At 43.6% G+C, this 20,691-nt stretch overlaps 1 protein-coding gene across 1 annotated transcript; it reads left to right on the top strand.

Moving 5' to 3' along the window:
- Positions 1-1,167: 1,167 nt before the first annotated feature.
- Positions 1,168-20,010, top strand: PKN3 (protein kinase N3). The gene is made up of 22 exons (XM_048325069.1): positions 1,168-1,257; positions 4,647-4,929; positions 5,467-5,615; positions 6,410-6,539; positions 6,706-6,857; positions 7,227-7,422; positions 7,711-7,899; positions 8,142-8,251; positions 8,730-8,873; positions 9,872-9,947; positions 11,382-11,568; positions 12,285-12,396; positions 13,230-13,306; positions 14,635-14,701; positions 15,270-15,361; positions 15,719-15,895; positions 15,983-16,045; positions 16,586-16,662; positions 17,171-17,313; positions 17,552-17,659; positions 18,219-18,299; positions 19,133-20,010. The coding sequence occupies exons 1-22, from the start codon at positions 1,234-1,236 to the stop codon at positions 19,343-19,345; spliced, it is 2,850 nt and encodes a 949-aa protein (XP_048181026.1). The 5' UTR covers positions 1,168-1,233; the 3' UTR covers positions 19,346-20,010.
- Positions 20,011-20,691: the final 681 nt, after the last annotated feature.

Genomic DNA, 20,691 nt, shown 5'->3' with positions numbered 1-20,691 from the left:
AGTCAAATTAAAATAATTGCTTAAACACTAAACAGGCCCTGGACCATGTTCTAAATAGCATCAGGTTTCCTGAAGGGTTTTTATTAATCAAATGCAGTTGCTTTATTAACAACAGGGGCATATTCAAAGGTTTTGTATTTGTTTAAGGCTTTATTAATTCAAGTCAGTTAAGCTAGGTCCAAATTTTTAATTTTCTGATGAGTTCCTTTTATTAATTATGCAGTTGCTTACAAGATGTTTAGGCTAGAAAAACTGTTCTAATTAAGTAAAAGGAACACACTTCTGTTTATTAGTATATTTCTAAATTTGTATGTGGGAATACTATCACCTCCAAATGCCTTCTGATTCACAGTTGTGCACTGCTCCATGACTGAAAAGCATATTAGTAGGGTAATAACATTATGTAATACTGCTGAGGAACGCCTTTAAACACCTGAAAGCAATAAGTATCTTTTTAATTTGTTTTAAGCACTAGGCCTGTGACACACTGTTGGTTCTGTGTGATGCTGTGGCACTACTGCAGCACCGTGTTTTTTCACTACGATAGCTGGGGGATTGCTGCCAGCCTCGCCAATGCCTGTGGGATGTTTTTTCACTCAAATATATTCAGCAGAAACCCCAGATCCTGCGTGTGAAGGGGCAGTTCTGCAGGAGAAAATTTCCCCAGAGCCCAGCACTGTGACCGGCATCGTCCCGTTACAGCGCTGGGATCCAGGGATCCCGTCCTAAGGAGAGCTGCACTTCGCTGGCTCCCCTACGGATAAAGGCCGGTCACGAGCCCATCTGGAGAACTGAAACCTGGGAACCACCCAATGGCCCCAGCACAAAGGGCCCCGGCTGGGGCAACCCGCGGGGGTTTCTGCTCAGGGCTTCCAGAGGGACGGAGCGGGGGATCTGCCGCTGTGCCTCCCGTCCCCTGCCTTCCGCACGGACCCGCAGCCTCTGTGCCACCTCGGGCACTGACCCCTCCAGCCTCTCTCCAGCCTCTCCTTCCCCGGCGGGCGATGCGCGGTACCTCCGCGTCCGCGCGTTTCCCCTCGGGGCGGTGGCACCGCCTCAGCCGGGGGCTGGAGCGGCGGCTGCCCCGAGGCCGTGTGGGGAAGGGCGGCTCCCGCTCCTTGTCCCGCTCCCGAGGGCCGCCCGCCGGCGGCTCCCCAGGGCCGCCCCCGCGAGAGGGCGCTGGCGGCGGCCCCGGGACCGCCGAGTTTGAAAAGTGCCGGTCCGGGCGGAGCAATGGCGGCAATGGCGACCCCGCAGGTGAGCGCTGAGGGCTTGGGGGTGACAGCGGGGCGAGCTGCGCCTTGAGGGAGGGCGGCCCCCGCGCCCTTTGGGGTTCCCTGTCCCCTTTGGAGGTCCCTCCATCCATCCCCCGCCGGGAAAGCACCGCACCCGGCTCCGCCCTTCGGGGGTCCTTCATCGGGAAAGCACCGCTCCGCCCTTCGGAGGTCCCTCCATCCATCCCCCCGCCAGGAAAGTACTGCGGTCCAGCGCCCTTTGGGAGTCCCTGTGCCCTTTGGGGGTCCCTCCCTTCATCCCCCGCCGGGAAAATCCTGTGTCTCGCTCCGCCGGGAGCCCCCGCAGAGGCGGCTGCGGTGAGGGGCTTCACGCCGCTCCCCCTCCGCTCGCATGGCCGCGCCCCAAGGAAGTGGGAGAGGGTGTGGGAAGCTGGTGAGATCCCCTAAAAATGTCCCTCTTCGCCTCAGGGAAATGGAGTTCGGGCCAAGCTGGTGTCCGCTGAGGAAATCTCTCGGTGTCGAGGAGGTGTGGGAGGCGAGGCGGCTGCTAGGGCTGGCGCGGGGCCGGGAGGGCAGCCAGGCTCCGTGCTGGGAAAACATTCGTGTCTGGAACAAGCTCCCCGGCGAAGGGGAGATGTCCTGCCCTCTTCCCTTGAGACGAAAGTTTCAAGCCTAATCTGGGAAAGAAGGGACAGAGAGACCGACACAAAGAGCGCTGGTTGCCGCCCGACCGGGTTCTTCCCATTCCCGTGCTTCCTCGGCTCGCTGCTTCCCACCCTCAGCCTTGGAGCTGGGAGGGCTCCAGGCAGGACCACAAGTGCCCTTTTCCTACGTTAGCCGTGGCTTTTTCTTGTAAGGCATGAATATGGCTGGCACAAGGCTCCCCGACGTGGGCCTCATCCCTACGGCACAAAGTTGCTGTGAAAGATGGGATTTAAGATGTCCTGGGAATGTTTGGGCTGCAGGGAGGATGGCATCCTCACCACTGGCTTATTAAATCAAATTATAAATAAATTTCTGTGTTAGTAGTGAAAGTGTAAAGGCCAGGTCTGCTCTGGGCTTTGTGCAGGTGAAACTCATTTCCAAACTGGGCATAATTGATGGGATGGGATCTCCCTGGCTGCAATCCAAAGGATTAAGTGTAGCTCTGATACTGCTGGAATTTTTGCTAGTTAGAAAGCAGTCTGGACACTTCAGCATGACACAAGCCTAGCAGAAGCCCTGGGTGAGCTCCGGCAGCCTCACTACAAATGCCAAAAGCAATCCAATTTGAGCTACTTTGGGTATTTCTCTGCAAGCTGTAAATGCGTTTCAGGATTGTGTTGGAGAATGATCTTCCCAGGGAACCTAAGAACAGCTGCAGCACAGGCTGTGGCAGTGTCCTGACACCCCACTGAAATTCCTGAGCCAGAAGGCAAAATGGATCAACCCAAATGCAAATTTGTCTTTCCCATGCTTCTCAAAAATGGAGTATTTTATCTTCCTGGTGCAAACAACATTGACATTATGGCACCCTCTGATCCACAGAGGGGAAGATGGGGAAGTGAAACACGTCATGGTTACATTCTAAATATATTTCGAAATTTAGGCTGCATTAACTGATATTCAGATTAGCTTTTGGCAGAGACTGATGGGGAGGAAAATTGACCTGAGAACTGCTGAAACTGTATCTGTTCTCTGAATCAATACCCACAGCTTCATATTCAGCACCTTTTATTGGTATTGCTGTTGTACCACTGCTCATTCTTTTGCTCTGAGTGGATTCAGGGGGGGAATTTATTACACCCATTTGCACAGTTTGGATAGAAGATTAATCTATGTGCTTTTATTAGTTATTTAAATGAGAATTGTGCCAATCAAACTCCTTTTAGTAACTTGCTCCAGGCTGGATAAAGAACTTTTTGATTTTTCCAGCTTAGGGCTGGTAAAGGTTGCCTGTGACTCAGGAACTCCGTGATTCAAGTTCTTCCTCACAAAACTTTGGATGTTTTTCAAAGCTCTGGCTTAGTTCCTGGCTTTACTAATTGGGCGAGAACTTCCTGGAATCAGGATGTTAATATGAACCTTTTTGTTTTGTTACCAATCTGACCAACTCCTATTTTGGCTATTGTGGCCAAAGCTTGGATTTAGGCCGACTTTTAAAATGGATTTTTTCCCTTTTTCTATGTACTATTGGACTGAAATTGTAGCAAAAACTAATCAAGGGTGTTTGGTTGGGTCTTTGATTAAGTAATTGTTTCTGGAGGAGGCTTTGGATGCACAGCACACTCTGGAAGTGTATTAATGTACATGAGTAACACAAAGCCAGTGTGGTTTGTTGTTGGAAATGTGGTCAACCAGTGACACAGCGTGAAAGCAAGTTGGGATTCCCGAACCCTGTCTTTAGGCACTGATGTGCTCTCTGATGTTGAGCCAGTTACTGTAGCAGTGTTTGACCATTTCTTTTGCATTTAAGCAATGGGTGTGAGTCATTAATGTGAGGTTATGAATGCATCCATTGGATGCCTTAGAGCTCCTCTTCCTGTTGAAGAGAGAAGCACAAGCTCTTGCTTGAATCTGTTCTGGTGTTGGGTAGCACCCTTAGGGATGCTTTGCAGCTCCTGTCTGAATCCAGTGTTTATTTGGGCAGTGAGATAAAACTCTGCTCTGCCCAAACTGGGTATGTCCAGAGTCTGTGACAGAGCAGCTCTGTCCAGAGCTGTTGCTGAGCCATATATCACTAGAACAAGTAGTATTGGAAATTATGTAAAACAAAGCCCAGGACAAGCGTGAATGCCACTAATGCTGCTCAAAATAATCAGTGTTTAACATGGCATTTAGAGAACAGAGATCGAGATACTGCTCACCTTTCCAGGCACAGCAGACAGTCAGACTTACTCTTTTGCTTGTTCATTTGTAGAAACAGCTGTAGGGCTTGCATATTTCTTCTTCAGAGACAACAGCTGAGGGTTAACACATGCTTGTGGCATTCCTAAAAGCTCTAACAGATTAGCTGAGATGTGTCTTTGAGCAGTCAGCATCAAGGCATAATCAGATAAAAATCTGTATCGACAACATCATACTGGTAAAAGTTAATATTGATCAGAACAACAGCAAATATTGGCTGGGCTTTGATACTTGAAGAACAAAGATGTGTGTAGACATTAAATAACAAGGGGATGAGTAAGATGAAGGTTTTTCTCCATTATGGTTTAAAACCAAATTAAGGCATGTTAAGATCAAAGTTGTGTTCTGTCCTCTGCAATTGAAATGTAGGTTTGTCTTCTTGAAAAATTGGTGAAAAGATTGACTTCAGAATTTCTGAGTGAAATGAAGGAGTGGAATCTTATGAGGATATTGCTGCTGTGTTGTAAAAACGGTTGGACACGTGTTATCTCTGAAATCCTCTTGCTCAATGCTCTTGGGCTGCAGGGCAGCTCTCTCTTGCAGCTGGGCAATGGAGTGAACTTAATGGATCCAAGCTTCCAGCAGAAACTGGAGGGTGAGAAGGAACTGCTTCGCCGGGCCATACAGAAAGAACTGAAGATTAAAGAGGGAGCAGAAAACCTGCGCAAAGCGACAACGGACAGAAAGAATCTTGTTCACATCGAGCACGTGCTGAAATCTTCCAACCGAAAACTGGAGCAGCTGCATTGGGAACTTCAGGAGCTCAATGCAAGGATTGTGATAACAGACAAAGAGGAGGGTACGACAGGTAGGTCTTGGATCATGATTGACTGGAAAATTCTGTTACAGTGCTTCAGTCTCTATAGATACTGAATTGATATAGTCGTCTATCGAGGGCTCATGAGTAGTGGGAGCTTCTTGGTATTTAGCTGATGAAATAATCTGTGGTGTAAAAAGTTCAGAATGGGGCAATAAAGGTGAAAGGAGATGTAGGGAGAAAATCAGCTGAGAGTGGTGGGCATGGGCAATACTTAGGAGTAGGTTGTAGGTGGAATTGAGGAGATTTGAATAGAGTTTCTGGGCAGTTGAACATCCAAGTATTTTACAGGATGAATCAGTATAAAATTGGAAGAGTGCTTGTTAGGACAGGTTCATTGATAAATTAAGAAATATTTACAGATAGGAGCTTGAGCTTCATTTGAAAGTGTTTCCCAGTCAGTTTTGTAGACAAGACCTTTTTCTACCCTATTTTATAGCCTAACTTTCCTTTGCAGAGGAGATCTATAACGCAGTGAAATGAGACTAGACAAGATGACTAATGGTATTGATTGTGTGGTTTGTGCAGATGGATCTGTATCTCCAGATCCCTGCCTCTGGGAAAGAAACGCAGACCCCATGGCAAGGAAGGTGGAAGCTTTGAAAAAGCAGCTGCATGTTGAAATGAAAGTGAAACAAGGAGCTGAGAACATGATCCAAATGTATTCAACATCCAAGGTAAGCAGGAATAAAGAGCCATTTGGGAACATGGATTACTGGATCAGAATTTGTATTTAAAGTCCATACACAAATCTCTCTCCGATAATTGATGTGGGAGAGAAATTAGTTCGCAAAGTTTGTTTGCCTGAATCCTAGCTCTGTACTTTGAGTCTCAGCATAATGACAGCACATAAGGGTGGTATAAGAGGTACATTAAGTCACTGATGAGGAAAGAAAGCTAAGAAAGCATTGATGTTGTAACTCAGTTAGTTGGTGTGATGTTTTGATATCACCGAGTTGTTCAGGATAAAGCACAGCATGTGGTATCTCTTTATGTGAGAAAAATTTTCAGAGGTTTACTGGATTCACATTCATCTCATTTTTTGAGTTTGGCATCATCATATTTAAAAGTCAAAAGAGAATTTAAAACGTTTCAAATTCAAGCTTATTATGAAGCTTAATTCAGTAAGACCAGCTGTGTAAGAGGGCTGTGATATTTTTATTTGTTCAAAACCTCTGCTCACAGAACACTGTAAGCACAGTTAACCAGGGAATAACAAGTCTGTGACTGCAGGGTTTGGTATTAACTGGGCATGTCCTTGACCTGTCCTTTCCCTCTGCGAATGGAGATCGTGATCTCAGAGTCCTTGATCCTCAGTGGTGCCTCCTTTACATAACCACTTGTGTATTCCATTTCAGAGTCAGTTATGACCCTTTGTGCAAGTACCACCTCACCCTCATATGTGAGCATATCATCATCACCCATTTTTAGCGATCATGGTTCTCTCTCTGCATCTGATTCCTTTTGGCAGGAGCGGAAGCTGTTGGCTACAGCTCAGCAGATGCTCCAGGACAGCAAGACAAAGATTGAAATAATCCGCATGCACATTGTGAAAGTATCTCAGTCAGCAGGAGGGATGGAAGATACAGTGGATCCAGCAGGTAACATGCTTTAAGTAACTGATACCGCCCACAACAGATGCAGACAGAGCCCTAAGATCCACAGTACTTGGTTGATTTTCGTCTTTGAAATGATGGAACCCCTCCTTAATTAAAAACCCAAACTATGCTAAACCATGACACCATGTTTTACCTCCCAAATGGCCAGTGAGGATGGGGACCACCATCAGTGCTTTGGAGCTGCGGATTGAGGAGCTGAGGCATCACCTGCGCATTGAGGCTGCTGTAGCGGAGGGGGCAAAAAATGTGCTGAAGATCCTGGGGGGGAGTCGGGTACAGGATCGCAAGTTTTTGGCTGAGGTAAGCAGACATTGCTCAGGCCTTCTTGAGAGGGTGGTTTCATGCCCCCACATTAGTGATTTAGCATGAATGAGCAGGGTTAATCACGTTACTAATTTAGGAATTTCCTGTCTGTCTGTGGAGACAGACTGGGATCACCTTCCCTTCTAGGGATAGCATTCCTTGCTTTGGTGAAATTCCTCTGGAACCTCAGAAGTGATACTGATGGGGGTTCAAGCTCTATGGGAAAATATTTCATCTTTGTCCTGTATTAGCAAGATGTTGTCTTGTTGGGGTTTTTCTAAGCTTACTCTAGTTCATAAAGACCTCTGGTCTGAGGTTCTACATGAAAAATTTCTGCCTGTGTTCTGTTCTCCTCCATACTGGTAGGCTCAGGGTCGTTTGCAAGAGTCCTCTCAGAAGATTGATCTGCTGCGCTTCTCCCTGGAACGTCAGCTCAGTCAGCTTTCACCTGATCACCCAAAAAGAGCACTCATCAAACAGGAGCTAGTAAACACTTCCTCCCTGGGAGCCCAGCATGGCAGCATCCAACCCACTTCAGTCATCAAACCTACAGCCCTTACAGGTAAAGAAAACCTGCATGACATGTTGTTGTCAGGAGAAAAATGAATTCTACTTCTTCTCATCATTGTTATATGGACATTGGATTTTCTAGGAGCTGGACTTCTGTCTTCTGGGCCAGGCAGAGCTTTCTGAGCACACGGACTTGCAGTCTATTAATCTGGAGTCAATTTAAACTGTTAACTACGAAATCATGAATCTGAGGAATTCTGGGACCTCTTTGAGGGCAGGCTGACTGGAATCACTTTATCTCTTACATAGTAATATTCCTTGTTCTCCTAAAATTCCTCAGGAACACTGGAAGTGAGACTGATGGGGTGTCAGGATCTACTGGAAAATGTTCCAGGACGATCCCGAATGACCAGTTCTTCTCCCATCTGTGGCAGTCCAAGTGATTTGAGGTCCCTTTCCCGGACACGAGTTGGCCTGGGCATCCATGGCCGTGGTGTTGCAGGAAAATACCGGAATGAAGAGCCATGTAGTGAGTACAGGGCTCCCTTTTGACCTGCTGGTGGCGTATTGGAGCAAGGGGGCTTCTCACTGGGTCAGCCTGGTATGGGTGTTGTTACAAGAAACCTGATTGCTGCAAAACTAAGAGAGAGAATGAATTGCATTATGCCTGGTCCTCCTAGGACTCTCTGGAAATTGGTTGGGATGTCCACCTTCAGCATGAGAGATTTTCTTTGGTAAAAGGTTATAATCCATGTTTCCTCCTTTGTGCAGATGAGGTCCTTGCTGTACTCAAAGTGGACAATAAAGTGGTTGGCCAAACAAACTGGGGACCAGTTAATAATCAGGCATGGGACCAGAGCTTTGTCATTGAGCTGGACCGGGTAGGTCTGCCCCAGATTCATGTGCTGTTTGTTTTTCCATTTAACCTTACCTGATTTGCTTGTTTAGCTGCCATTCCACTTAGCTCAACCCCGTATTGCTGCTGTCCCCATGTCCTTTGATGTGCCAGTTAGCTCAGCCTTCCCCTGAAGGCAGAGCATCTCTGCCAGAGATTCAGCTTGAACAGCATCTGTTGTCCTTCTCTCCTTATCTGAGCAGTTTTATTTCATCTTATCAGCAAAATGGCTCTTAGGGATTTCTAAATGGGGAGTCAAGAGAGCAACCTCCAAGAAGGTCTGTAGCTAAGATCAAAAAACATCAAAAGCAGGGAACAGAAGGACTAAAGAAGTTTTTTATGCATACTCTTTAGTTAACTGATTTTTTATTTTTTTACAAATGCATGTGTCATTTCCAGAGCATGGAGCAGTATGTAACTATTCTGCCTTTGTTTTCTCCCTCACCATTCACTCATCCCACCAGTCTCGTGAGCTAGAAATTGCGATTTATTGGAGAGATTGGAGAGAACTCTGTGCAGTGAAGTTTTTACGTTTGGATGATTTTCTTGATAATGAACGTCATGGGATGTGCCTCTCGCTGGAGCCCCAAGGAATGCTTTTTGCAGAGGTATAAATGTAAGCTTTGTTTCCTTTTCAGAGAATTCTGTCTGTTTAAGGTGTCTGCCCTGAAAGCAGTTTTTCAACCCAGAATACAAGGAATGGAAGGAGCAATAATCTAGAAGGGTAGAGTGATACCTGAAACCCTCTTGCATCAATAGCCCATATAAGAATAAGGAACAACATGATATAATAGATGTGCACGTGCCACAGCCTGGAGTGACTCTTCAGCTGCTCCGCTGTAATTATGTGTGTGTGTGCTGTGAAATCAGTTCATTTTTATTTGCTTTCATTATGAGTCATCTGTGGCACTTTAATTAAACGTATGACTTAATGATCAGGACTGAATCAGAGGGACTTTAGAATCAGAGATCCAAACTCCCTCTGGCTATGCTTATTTTATCATCTTTCTGAGGCTAATAATAGTTTGAAGTACCATCAATGTAGAGATTATCTCGATAATCCCTTAAAAGCCGCAGTATTTTCTCCTTTGTGTTGTGATGAAAGTTCCTGTGGTTAACATTCCCAAGTAGGATCTGGACCTCATATACCAAAATTTGCCTCCTCTCCCTGCCTTCTTGTTTTTTGTGGTTAGTTTGTGGCAGTTGGTTTTGGTTTTTTTTTGTTTTTACTTCTGTGCCATGAACCACTATGTCTGTTATCCTACACATGGGTGTGTTCTGCATGCATGGCTTCACAAATTAGATAAAGTTTTTGGGGGATACAAATTGGTCTTAATTCTGGGATCCAGCAGGTAACGTGCTTTAAGTGACGCTGAGAGTTTTCTGAATTTCAGGTAGCAGATAATTTCAACCTCTAAACCCACAACTGAAGTAGCAGCTGATTGTAGGGCGAATCTGTAATAGGAGAGTCTGGAGTCTGGGAGTGACTCAAAACTTACCAAACAGATAGGAATGGAGAATTTGATGAGAAAACAGGCATGTGTGAAAATTTGGGTTTACAATTTAAATGGAGAATCCTGACAAATCCCTTTTGTTTCTTTGACAGGTGATGTTCTGTAATCCTGTCATTGAGAGGAAGCCAAAACTGCAGCGACAGAAGCGCATTTTTCCCAAACAGAAAGGTGAGGTGCTGGAGAAGTGACTGTCCAGAGTGAGAGCAGGGGTTTGCAGAAGCAGGTTCTCCTGTCCTACTCAATCTGAGAGATGTTGAACTCTGGATAATTACTGTGTATGTGAAAGTTTGTTCAGTCACAAGGGCCAGGCAGCCTGGCTGCAGCACCATCTGTAATGTGGTATTGTGGTGTTGCTACTCACAATTAACATTGCTGGGAGGATTTAATTGCTAGTTATTTAACAGACTTCTTAGCTCTGGGGCCTCCAGCATAGAAAGGACATGGACCTCTTGGAGCAGGGAGGGCCACCAAGATGCTCAGAGGGCTGGAGCCCCTCTGCTCTGGAGACACGTTGAGAGAATGGGGGCTGTTGAGCTCAGAGAAGGCTCTGGGGAGACCTTGGAGCCCCTCCCAGTGCCTTAAAGAGGTTCCAAGAAAGTTGGAGAGGGATTTTGGACAAGGATCTGGAGTGTCAGGACAAAGGGAGGATGGCTTCCCACTGACAAGGCAGGATTAGATGGGATATTGGGAAGAAATTGTTCCCTGTGAGGGTGGTGAGGCACAGGTTGCCCAGAGAAGCTGTGGCTGCCCCATCCCTGAAAGAGTCAAAGGCCAGGTTGAATGGGGCTTGGAGCAACCTGTGATAGTGGAAGGTGTTCCTGCCCATGGCAAGGGGTTGGAATTAGATGGTCATTAAGATCCCAATACAAATCATTAAGATTCCAATCCAAACCATTCCACGATTTTATGAGAAGATCCAGAACTCAAACTGTACTAATTTAACCAGCCATGCTGTTACTGATGAACAGATGTTGGAAGTTTTTCTGGAAAACTCTGAATTACAGAACACTGTAACATGAACAGGCTACTGACTGTCTATCAAGTTTCTAGAGCTGGCATCTCAGATTTATGAGATTTATGGACTGGAATAACTTGCATACTTTCTTATTTCTCTGCAAATTCTTTCTTGTGAAGCTGAATAAGGTGAAACTTTACATACTGAGCTTTTGTGACACTGGGGATAAATGAGATTTTATATTTCTACTCTTCAGGATGTAGTAAAAATAATGAAAATATCCCAAATGTTTTACTCTTTTTAACACATTTTTAGAAACTTCCTGTTAACAGGCTGCATCATTAAAATGTAGTGTTGAAAGAGAAGAAAACCTGACTTGAAGTAAAATCAATTTTTAAAGTTCTATTCAGTTTCAACTTGAGGATTGTTATGATATTATATGAAGCTGAACTTAGATGAAATAGCAGATCTGTTTCATCATCATCATTATAATCTTTATTCCCTGAAGAAAAGCCCCTTCTCCCAAGGGTGAGCTACCCTTTTGGGGTAACCTCTGGGTGTTTGGTTGAAAACTATAGTTTAACACTACATGAGACTATAATTTGTGTGTTGTAATCTCACTGGTGTTTTGACTCTGACTCCTTCAGGGAAGGAATTTCTCCGAGCTCCTCAAATGAACATGAATGTTGCAGCTTGGGGTCGCCTGATGATGAGTTTCCTCCCTCCCTGTAGTTCCATCAGCACTCTGAGTCCCCCACTTAATGATCCCAATCACACAGACTTTCCTCCAGTTTCCCCACAAAGTCATGGTGATTCAGTATCCAAATTGAATAGGTAAGTGATGTTGTGAGTGTTGTTGTGTAACACTCTGGAATGGGTGTAGGGTAGATCTTAAAATTCTGTTGCACCTCACTGAGGTGGAGGAAGACGCTGATGAGAAAAATGTATCTGTCTAAAAAAAAAAGATGTACAGTTTCTGTGCTCTAAAGGAAAGAAAATTCCATTCATTAAATGTCTTCACCAGTACAAAGCTGATCTATGCCAGGTCACCATGTGACTGTTGTGATAAAAATGCACTCTGCTTTCATGAGTAAAGTAGCACTCAGAGTGGACATAGCTGAGATTTTGAATGTGCTATAGAAGAAAATTTCCCCCAAAATAAATTTTTTTAAATTGAATCAGTTGTTCTCTAAAAAGCTAATTCCCACTGATGCACAGGACCTAGGAAAGAAAAAAAAAAAAGACTCAGCTACTGTGTTGCTTTTAAAAGCAAGATTTCCTTTAAATTCTTGACTTATTTCTATATACCTGTGTTTCATTAATTTTATAGCATCAGAGAGCCAGTATTGGAATGTGAGTCTAACCAACTTTTAATTAATTTAGGAGAGAGTATGTCTTGTTGGTACTTCAGAGACTCTTTGTGTGAGTCAGGGAGTTCTGTTGTCCAGTGATTTGGACTGAGCTAACACAGCAGAGGTGATGCAAAGGTGTCTGTGTACAATGCTCTGCCCTAAGGCAATATTTCCTTCAATTCTGTCTTACAAATGCAGTGACTTCCCTGTGGCTAAGCTTACATTTGTCGATGAAGCACCACCCAAGCCTCCACGCCTTTTTCTGATGGCCAATACCAAGGAATCAGCGCCATCTCCTGCAGATTCTCCGGTAACCGTCTGGGCTAATTGGGAGAGTTGTCTTTGCTGGCTGGTGTGCTTTCAAGGCTCTGTTCCTCTTTACTTGTTACTGAAGAAATTCACTATACTTTAGGCAGGTGCCTCATTAGCAGGCTGATCTCCAGGGATTCAGAATCTAGTGAGCCATTTTGGCATGGAGTCCTCAAAAAGAGTTGCACTTTTTCCCCCCCCCCCGCCTCTTTTTTTAAAATTATAACTTGCTTTTCTTGGAGAAGCAAAATGGGAGGTAGGTCAGCATTGGGAGTTCAAGGCAAGAGTACAGAACAGACTGCGCAGAGGAAGTAGGGAAGGAGGGTCAGCAGGCTTTCAGGAGTGGATGAGGTTCTTTGTCATTAAAGAAACTGAGCAAAACCAGGAGCAGCTCTACTTTTCTGATAGGCAGGAGAAGGAAAATTGCTTTGAGCAGTAAAATGACCTGTTCTACCATATTTTACCCTTTCTCATTTGACTTTTGTGATAGAGGGGACTGCATTCTTTGATCATTGTGACTCTTGAATAGAAGACTTGAATAGAGTCTTCCTAGAAAATGCCGTTTTCTAGGAAGGAAATGTTCTATCCTAGACTTTTTAAAGTGTTTGTTTTAAAAGATTTGACCCTATAAAAATTATTGTGGAAATAGTTTTGTGTGCTCATAGATAATCTCTTTCTATGCTACTTACCTCCAAGCAGAGGCAATGACCATCTGCAAGAACTAGTCTATGGTTATGCTGGATCCTGACAGAGGAGAAAAGTTGGATTCAGGTGTTCAGGTTAGACTTGGTGATTTCAGAAGATGGCCCACTGTATTTTTCTTTCTCCTCCTAGTGCCTGAAGAGGCTACATGTTGAGGAGAAGTCTTGCAGTTCTCTTGTAACAGCATTTCCAATCCCAGCGTCTCCAAGGTAACTGTGGATAGCATGGGCTGTCTCAGGTCACAGATTAAAGACTCACTGGGTTGAAATTTTTGAGCATGAAGTCTAATTCTGCTCAAGGTGTGCTTTGGTTTCTCAGCAGCAAATTCTTAATGCTGAGTGTGGACAACACAATGAAAAATCTGCTCTGAACTTCACTTGTCTAAATGTCTGCCGTGTCTTATCTGCTCATTAACCCAAATAGTGAGCCTATTGATAGATTGTGCACTGCAGTGTAAGAGGTGATTTAGTGGAAGATAAAGTAATTTAGCTGTCTTCAAGTGCTTCCTTGTGTTTGAAGTATTATGGTGTAGTATATTTAGATGTGTCTGTGTTCTAAGTAATACATTCCAGAACTACTTTTGGCATCCCTCACACTCTTCTATTTCTATTGATTTGTAATACATTGTCTCTCATTACAATGGGAGGCATAAAACAGGAAGTTGATTATAATCTATGGCACTTATACAGACATATTTTGTATGTAACAGGGATACACAGCAGTAAATATACCCAAGACAAGTAAAAAACCAGTTTACTGTTGTTGAACAAAGACTGACTGAAAAAGCAGGAATAGCAAAATCTTCATTGACAGATACTCAGCTCTTCATTTCACTTACTGGAGGAGTATGGAGTGTCTGTTGCCTTTTAAAAATGATCCTGGAATAAAGCATTTAGTGTATGGATAGTTTTGTTGGGGTTTTTTATTATTGTTATTACTTACTAGCAATTCTCTAGCCTGAATTTCCTTGATAACACCTTGTGGCTGACATTACATTCTATGGCATCTCTTTATTCAGCTGTTTTCTTCCAACAGCATGTTGTCTGTTGTCTCAGTGTGTTTTATTTCCAGTTCCAGTTTCCATTGAGAATGTCTATTCTTCTTACACCCTTGTCCTCCTAGCACTGTAGGCATGTTCATGTCTGATTACAGTTGCTGCTGAGCCTGCTCAAAGGAGTGTAGGTGAAACTGAGTTTTCCTACCCCAAGGATGGGAGTGGAGAGGAACTAATCCTGTTATGGAAAGTAACAGAGAAAACAAGCCTAGAAGAGTCAGAATTGTTTCTCCAGTTGCTAGTACACATGGAAGTCAGACTGCTGCCACCGGGAGCACTTTCCTTACATCAGGGTTACCTTCTTCTTTCTTAAGTGGCAGAACAGCAGCACAAGCTTTAGTTGTCAGGACTAGGTGAGGAATGGTTGGCACAGCTGTTTGCTTTCCTTCTTGCTATACAGAGCTTCTTTCCTTGATGCAAACACACACTCCTCTGTTATCTGCTCATGCATCTCTTGGGTACTGTCTCTTTGTTTTTCTGCAGGAAAAGGACAGTTCAGCTCGAGGATTTTCACTGCATCGCTATGTTGGGCCGTGGCCACTTTGGAAAGGTAGTAGAGAAGCACACTGTGGAGGAGGGCAGTGGTTGTGACAGTGGGGCTCCGCCTGGGGGTCTGAATAGAAACACTGCAGTACAGGAGAGATTTGTTGCAGTGCAGATACGGAACAAACCCAGCCCAGCCACACAAGCAGCTGATAACTCTTGTTAACCGTCAAAATTCCTGAAGATTTGTGACTTCAAAGCCTGGAGAAAGCTGTCCTGAGAGTGCTAAATCAAAGCACACCATTACCATTCCTTTCATGAGGATCACTAGTGGAAGAGCTCCATTCCCAAAACTGTGCATAGCTCCTTCTGTGAGAACTCTGAGGTGCTCCTAAAGCACTGGGCCAGCTGTGATAGTACTGTCTGGGAGAGGGACATAACTTACACTGACATCCTTCTGGACTGTTGCAGCACAAGGAGCAAAACAGAAGTGCTCTGTTTCTCAAGTTCCTTGAGTTTGGTTTTGAGGATGACTGTCTGGAGTTGATGGAAATAGTTGGCATCAATTGGAGTTAAAGTAATCCGATAAGGAAATACGAGATTGTTTGAAGTACAGCTTTTCTGTTGTCTTTCAGGTACTGCTGGCCCAATACAAGGCAACTGGGAAGCTGTATGCCATCAAAGCCTTGAAGAAAAAAGACATTATTAGGAGAGATGAAATTGATAGGTGAGCTTTGTTTAGACATGGTACTGTTGCCAGAGGCTACATTACCACCACTGTAATCAAATGTTAGCAGGTACGGTGTGTACTGGTTGTGGTACTCTTAAGGTTAAATGTGACCTTAAGACTTGGATAACTAAAATCAGAAATAGGGAAACTTAGAATGGTGTCTAACTTTTGTAAGAATGACACCTGAACAACACTCTAAAACTCAGGGTTTGGAAGTATATAAGTATTATATTAGCCCTCCCTTTTTATTTCTCTAACTTAAGATGTGAAGATTTTCTTCTTCGTCCTCTCTTTCTCAAAACAGTCTGCTGAGTCTGTTTAATGCTGACACTTTCATTCTTTGAATCCTGGCAGCTTGAACTGTGAGAAGCGAATATTTGAGGTGGTCAATTCTTCTGATCATCCATTCCTTGTGAACATGTTTGCGTGTTTCCAGACCCCTCACCATGCCTGTTTTGTGATGGAATACACTCCAGGTGGGGATCTGATGATGCGCATACACGAAGATGTCTTTCCAGAGCATATGGCACAGTGAGTTAGAATTAGTCTTGTCTCCAGGCACTACAAATTTTTAACTTGAATCTCATCTATTTCCTGATAACTATTTCTGTCTTTCAGGTTTTATACAGCCTGTGTAGTCTTGGGGCTCCAGTTCTTGCATGAGAAGAAAATTGTTTATAGGTAATGCAGCAGAGACTCAAGTATAAGACAGTTCAGCAACTTGAAAGTTGTTTTTTCCTGTAGCTGTGTCTGGAGCTCACTCTCTTGCTGGGGTTTCTAATCTTTCTGCCTGCCTTTATTTTCCCTGTCACTATCAGCATGTTCATCGTGCTCACAGTAGAGGAAGTCACCTAGAAGCTATTCATCTGGCATGTTGCAGGTGATTAATCCTCTGTGGCATGTCAATACATTCTGGGGGGCACCTGTAGGTCACTGCTTTCTTTTTCACTGGGATAGTCAGGTAATTTGTCATGCTGTTGTGGGAGCTCTTTTCCAGATGAATAATTCCAAGATACTTTGTGAGCCTTTTGTTTAGGGGAAAATATCAATCAATTAATGGGAATCTTCCAAATAATGCACTATTAAACAAAATGTAGACTTTACTCAATCTAGATTTTATTCTCTTTATTAGCATCTACCTTCTGCCTCTTGCAATAAAACATGTTGGGTGGCAATCCTCAGTCTTCATCCACTGTTTTCTTTCATCTCCTTTGCCTGCAGGGACCTGAAGTTGGATAATCTCCTTTTAGATGCTGAAGGATTTGTGAAGATCGCAGATTTCGGTTTGTGTAAGGAAGGTGAGTAACTGGGGAAGCTGAAATTGAGCCATCAGGATCAGTTTAGGATCTGGGCTTTAGTAGATGTTTATGTGTAACTTGTATTAATCCTCATTTTAAAGATTAAAACAAAACCAAAAAAGCTGAACAACAAAAAAACCCCTCACCTATCTGGCCATGATGAATTTGGGAAGAATACCTTGTCATGTAATCTTCAGGAGACTTATGAAAGCATTTAAAATGTGCTCGTTTGTTCAAAGGAGCCAGAATAGAGGATAGTATAAAACATGTAGATGAGTAAATGAGCAGTGGAACGTGCAGGAAGTTCCCTTGGTTTTGCCGTTTGTTTAAGCATTGTCTGTGTTTTTGTTATTTGGAGCTGTTGGGGACCTCAGGTTTCACACTTCTCATTGGCCGTTCCCCTAGACCAGGTAACAACATCAGGTGGCAAACTACAGCTTTCAGGAGGCTGCATCAGGTCCATTCAGGAATGTGTACTGGATTTTACCAAAGTGTCCTTTTCCTACAGGAATAGGTTTTGGAGACCGGACAAACACCTTCTGTGGCACCCCTGAGTTTCTGGCCCCAGAAGTGCTGACAGACATCTCGTACACGCGGGCAGTGGACTGGTGGGGCCTGGGTGTGCTCATTTATGAGATGCTTGTTGGTGAGGTAAGGCCACCTTCCCTCAGGGGATCTCACTAACCAGGCTTGGGGACCTGACCACCTGAGGTAAAATTTTGCTAAATGTAGCCAACTCTTTATTAGTACTTCAGTTACATTTCTCTTATTCATAGTGCTTGGCAAACAGTAATTAATCCATGCAACTCCCTCCCTGGTATTCTCATGCTTATTTAATAGTGAGGAATGGGTGCTATGTGGATTAAATAACAGAATGTCCCAATTGCAGTCACCATTCCCTGGAGATGACGAGGAGGAAGTCTTTGACAGCATTGTCAATGATGAAGTCCGGTATCCACGATTCCTTTCCACTGAAGCACTTTCCATAATCCGTAAGGTAAAGGGCTTGATGGGTCTCTGGGAGCCTGAGGAATTTGCGTTTACTGTGTAAGTGGATCCAGAGGGACTTGATTAGGATTGTAGAGCATTTGTGTGTGTAATCTGGGGCTGCCTACATAGGCTAAGGAAATATTTTAAATTTGCACATATTTTCCCTTCCTTCTCTTTACATAAATGTAATCCTTCTTTGTAAGGATGACTAAGCAGGCTGCTTACTGTTCCTGCTAAGTATGGCACAGAGAAGTGTTGATTCAAGGGCAGGAATGTCAGAGCCATTCAGTGGAGATGGCTGGATTCAGTTTTTAATGTGACCCCAGAGTCACAGGTGCACAATTAAGCTGAGATGCTCCATGCAATTTATGTCAGGTATCTTACTGCTGTTGGCAAATTGTTTACAAGGAGCTAGGTCTGAGCTGTTCCTGGCAAATGCTGACCTTGGTGCAAAGTGAGAATGAGGAAACACTGAGGGATCAGTCCTCCTTTCTTTTTTCTCTCTGGAACATTATTTCTGTCCATTCTTGTTCCCATTGTTTCATTTTGAACTGATATTTCTGCAGCTGCTTCGGAAATGTCCAGAGCGTAGACTGGGAGCAGGGGAAAAAGATGCAGAAGAGATTAAAATTCAGCCCTTTTTTAAGGTAGGAACTTGCTTTATACCTCTCCCATATTTCTTGTGTTTGAGCTGAGAGCGATTTGTTCTCTGTTGGTATTGAGGCTTATTTTCCTTTGTTATCAGGGTATTCTTAGTGATAGTTTCTGTTGCACCTCATTGCTCCATTCAGGAATATGTGTTTCAAGTCTTGCTTGAAATGACACCCCCCAAGTCTGTTTTCTGGGATCTTTATGCTTCCAGAGCCAGTTTATTTCGGATCGTGCTGCTTCTATGTACAAATGTATCTAACTTCAGACATGAACAAATACTCCTTTTAAAATCAAACTGCAGCATCAAAGATGTTATCTAGTAATGACAGCAGTTGTCAATCAGTCTTATTTGATCACCTGCATTTGCAGGATACACATGACTCTTAAGAGAAATGGAGGTTAAATTGCTTTGTGTCAGGGGTATGTGTCTGTTCCAGGTAAAGGTGTTGTCATCCCTTTTCATTATTGCTCATCTGCCAAAAGTTTTTAGCCTTATAACCCTTGTCTGGCTTTGCACTGGAGCAAGGAAAGAACTTGGATGTCAGCAGAAATTGCTGGGATCCACAGATCCACCTGGCCACAGCTGAGCTGTAGTTTTGTCCCTCCTAAATACAGTTGTAGCTGTAAAATACACTGCATGGAATCTCTGCAGTACCTCCTGTGCTGTTTGTTTTGGGCCTTTTTTCAGTTCTCTCTTTTTTTTTTTAATTAGTAGAAGTAAGACATGTTGCAAATTATCTGTAAGGGAGGCTGCAGTTCTCCCTCTGACTTTCACATTTCATAAATAATCTTTGTGTCAATCTGGCCTGTTCCCTTCCTTCTCTTACAGGGAATTGATTGGGATGCCTTGTTTGCCAGGAGGCTGAAGCCCCCCTATGTGCCCACGTTAAGAGATCCTACCGACATCAGCAACTTTGATGAAGAGTTCACTTCCCAAAAGCCAATCCTTACTCCTCCTGAGGAGGTTTCTCTCCTAACCCGTAAGGAGCAGACTGTCTTCAAGGACTTTGACTTTGTTTCCAGACACCTTTTAGATGTGTGACTCCTGTGCTATAAAAACATGAAGAGATTGTTACCACCTTGAGAGAGCATAGAGAAGACTTTGCAGGGCCAGTGGAAAAGCCAACAGGATTTGTAGTACAGGTAGTGCTGATGGCCCCAGGATGAGGTGCCCTGCAAGCTGAGATAACCTGCTGTGGGTTTTCCAGCCTCATTTGTTGGAAGGATACTGGATGTCAATTACCTTTAAGGAATAATTCATGTTTGACTGGATGTATCTTCTTCTATCATTGAATGTAGATGAAATTTGGAATTTAAGCTGGACTTGATGAAATCAAATCATCTCTGCAACCCAGGTTACTCTTTGCAAAAGCCTAAGTAAGTAGTGTGACTTTTTAAAAGTTGTAGCATAGTAGGGGAATGGCCACCTCTCACTCATTTTCTAGAGACGCAGCTTTCCCTCCTGGTAATGATTTTATGCTATTTCCCACTCATTAAAATGTGTATGTCAGACAATGAATGGATTTTAACACTACCAAGACAATGATGTTTGATAATGATCCAAGTCATTTATTTGAAGGAAAATAAGTCTTTCTACATAAGGATGCCAACTCTTATCTATTGTTTTTAATGATACCAAACCCCACAGCTTTGCCTGTTTTTTTCTTTTTTGAAAATAAAGATACCTTTCCACATAAAAAATACTCAGCTTTTCATCTCCTTTGTGTCAGTTGAATCTTTCAGATCAGGGCTAACCAAAATGCTCAACAGGCAGGATTTTAGTTTTCTCCATAAATGCCAGTAGTAGTATTTTCCTTCTTTCTTCCTTCTCACTCAGGTTGTCTGTGTACATATTGCATGGTGTCATCAGCTGTCATATACCAATGACTGCAATCAGGTTCTCTCTCCATAGATTTTATCAGTGTATATATCCTGTATCATTTTTGGGGACAGCTAAGTAATGACAGTATTGGAAAATCAACGAGTTAAAGGTGACTTCATTGCCTTGTAATCTACCTTGTAATTATACTTGATAAGATACATTTTCATCTCTTAAATTCATAATGTTAGCTCATTGGGCAAAAAGGGAAGTGTTTTTAGAGATAAGGCATCTGATGCAAACAAGGACACAATCATTGCTCTTTCACTTTGTCTTCACCAGATGGAGACAGGAGTGGGATTAAGGCAGCTGTGCTGTAGCTGGAGACAAGGATCTAGGGAATTGTTAAGACAAGGGTGGTCCCAGTGCTTCAGGATTCAATGAGGTAAGAGCTCTGTTTGTGCAAACCAGGGATATTTCACACTCAACCCAGATTTCCCATTTTCAGAGCCAAGTATAGCTGCTTCTGAAAATTCCCGTGTACAAAGATCCTTTCAACCTCCCGCTCA

The sequence above is a fragment of the Corvus hawaiiensis genome, chromosome 21, assembly GCF_020740725.1.
Source record: "Corvus hawaiiensis isolate bCorHaw1 chromosome 21, bCorHaw1.pri.cur, whole genome shotgun sequence".
In the NCBI taxonomy this organism is placed as follows: Eukaryota; Metazoa; Chordata; class Aves; order Passeriformes; family Corvidae; genus Corvus; species Corvus hawaiiensis.
The sequence above is the reverse complement of the archived record's forward strand: the minus strand, read 5'-3'. Positions and strand labels throughout refer to the sequence as shown.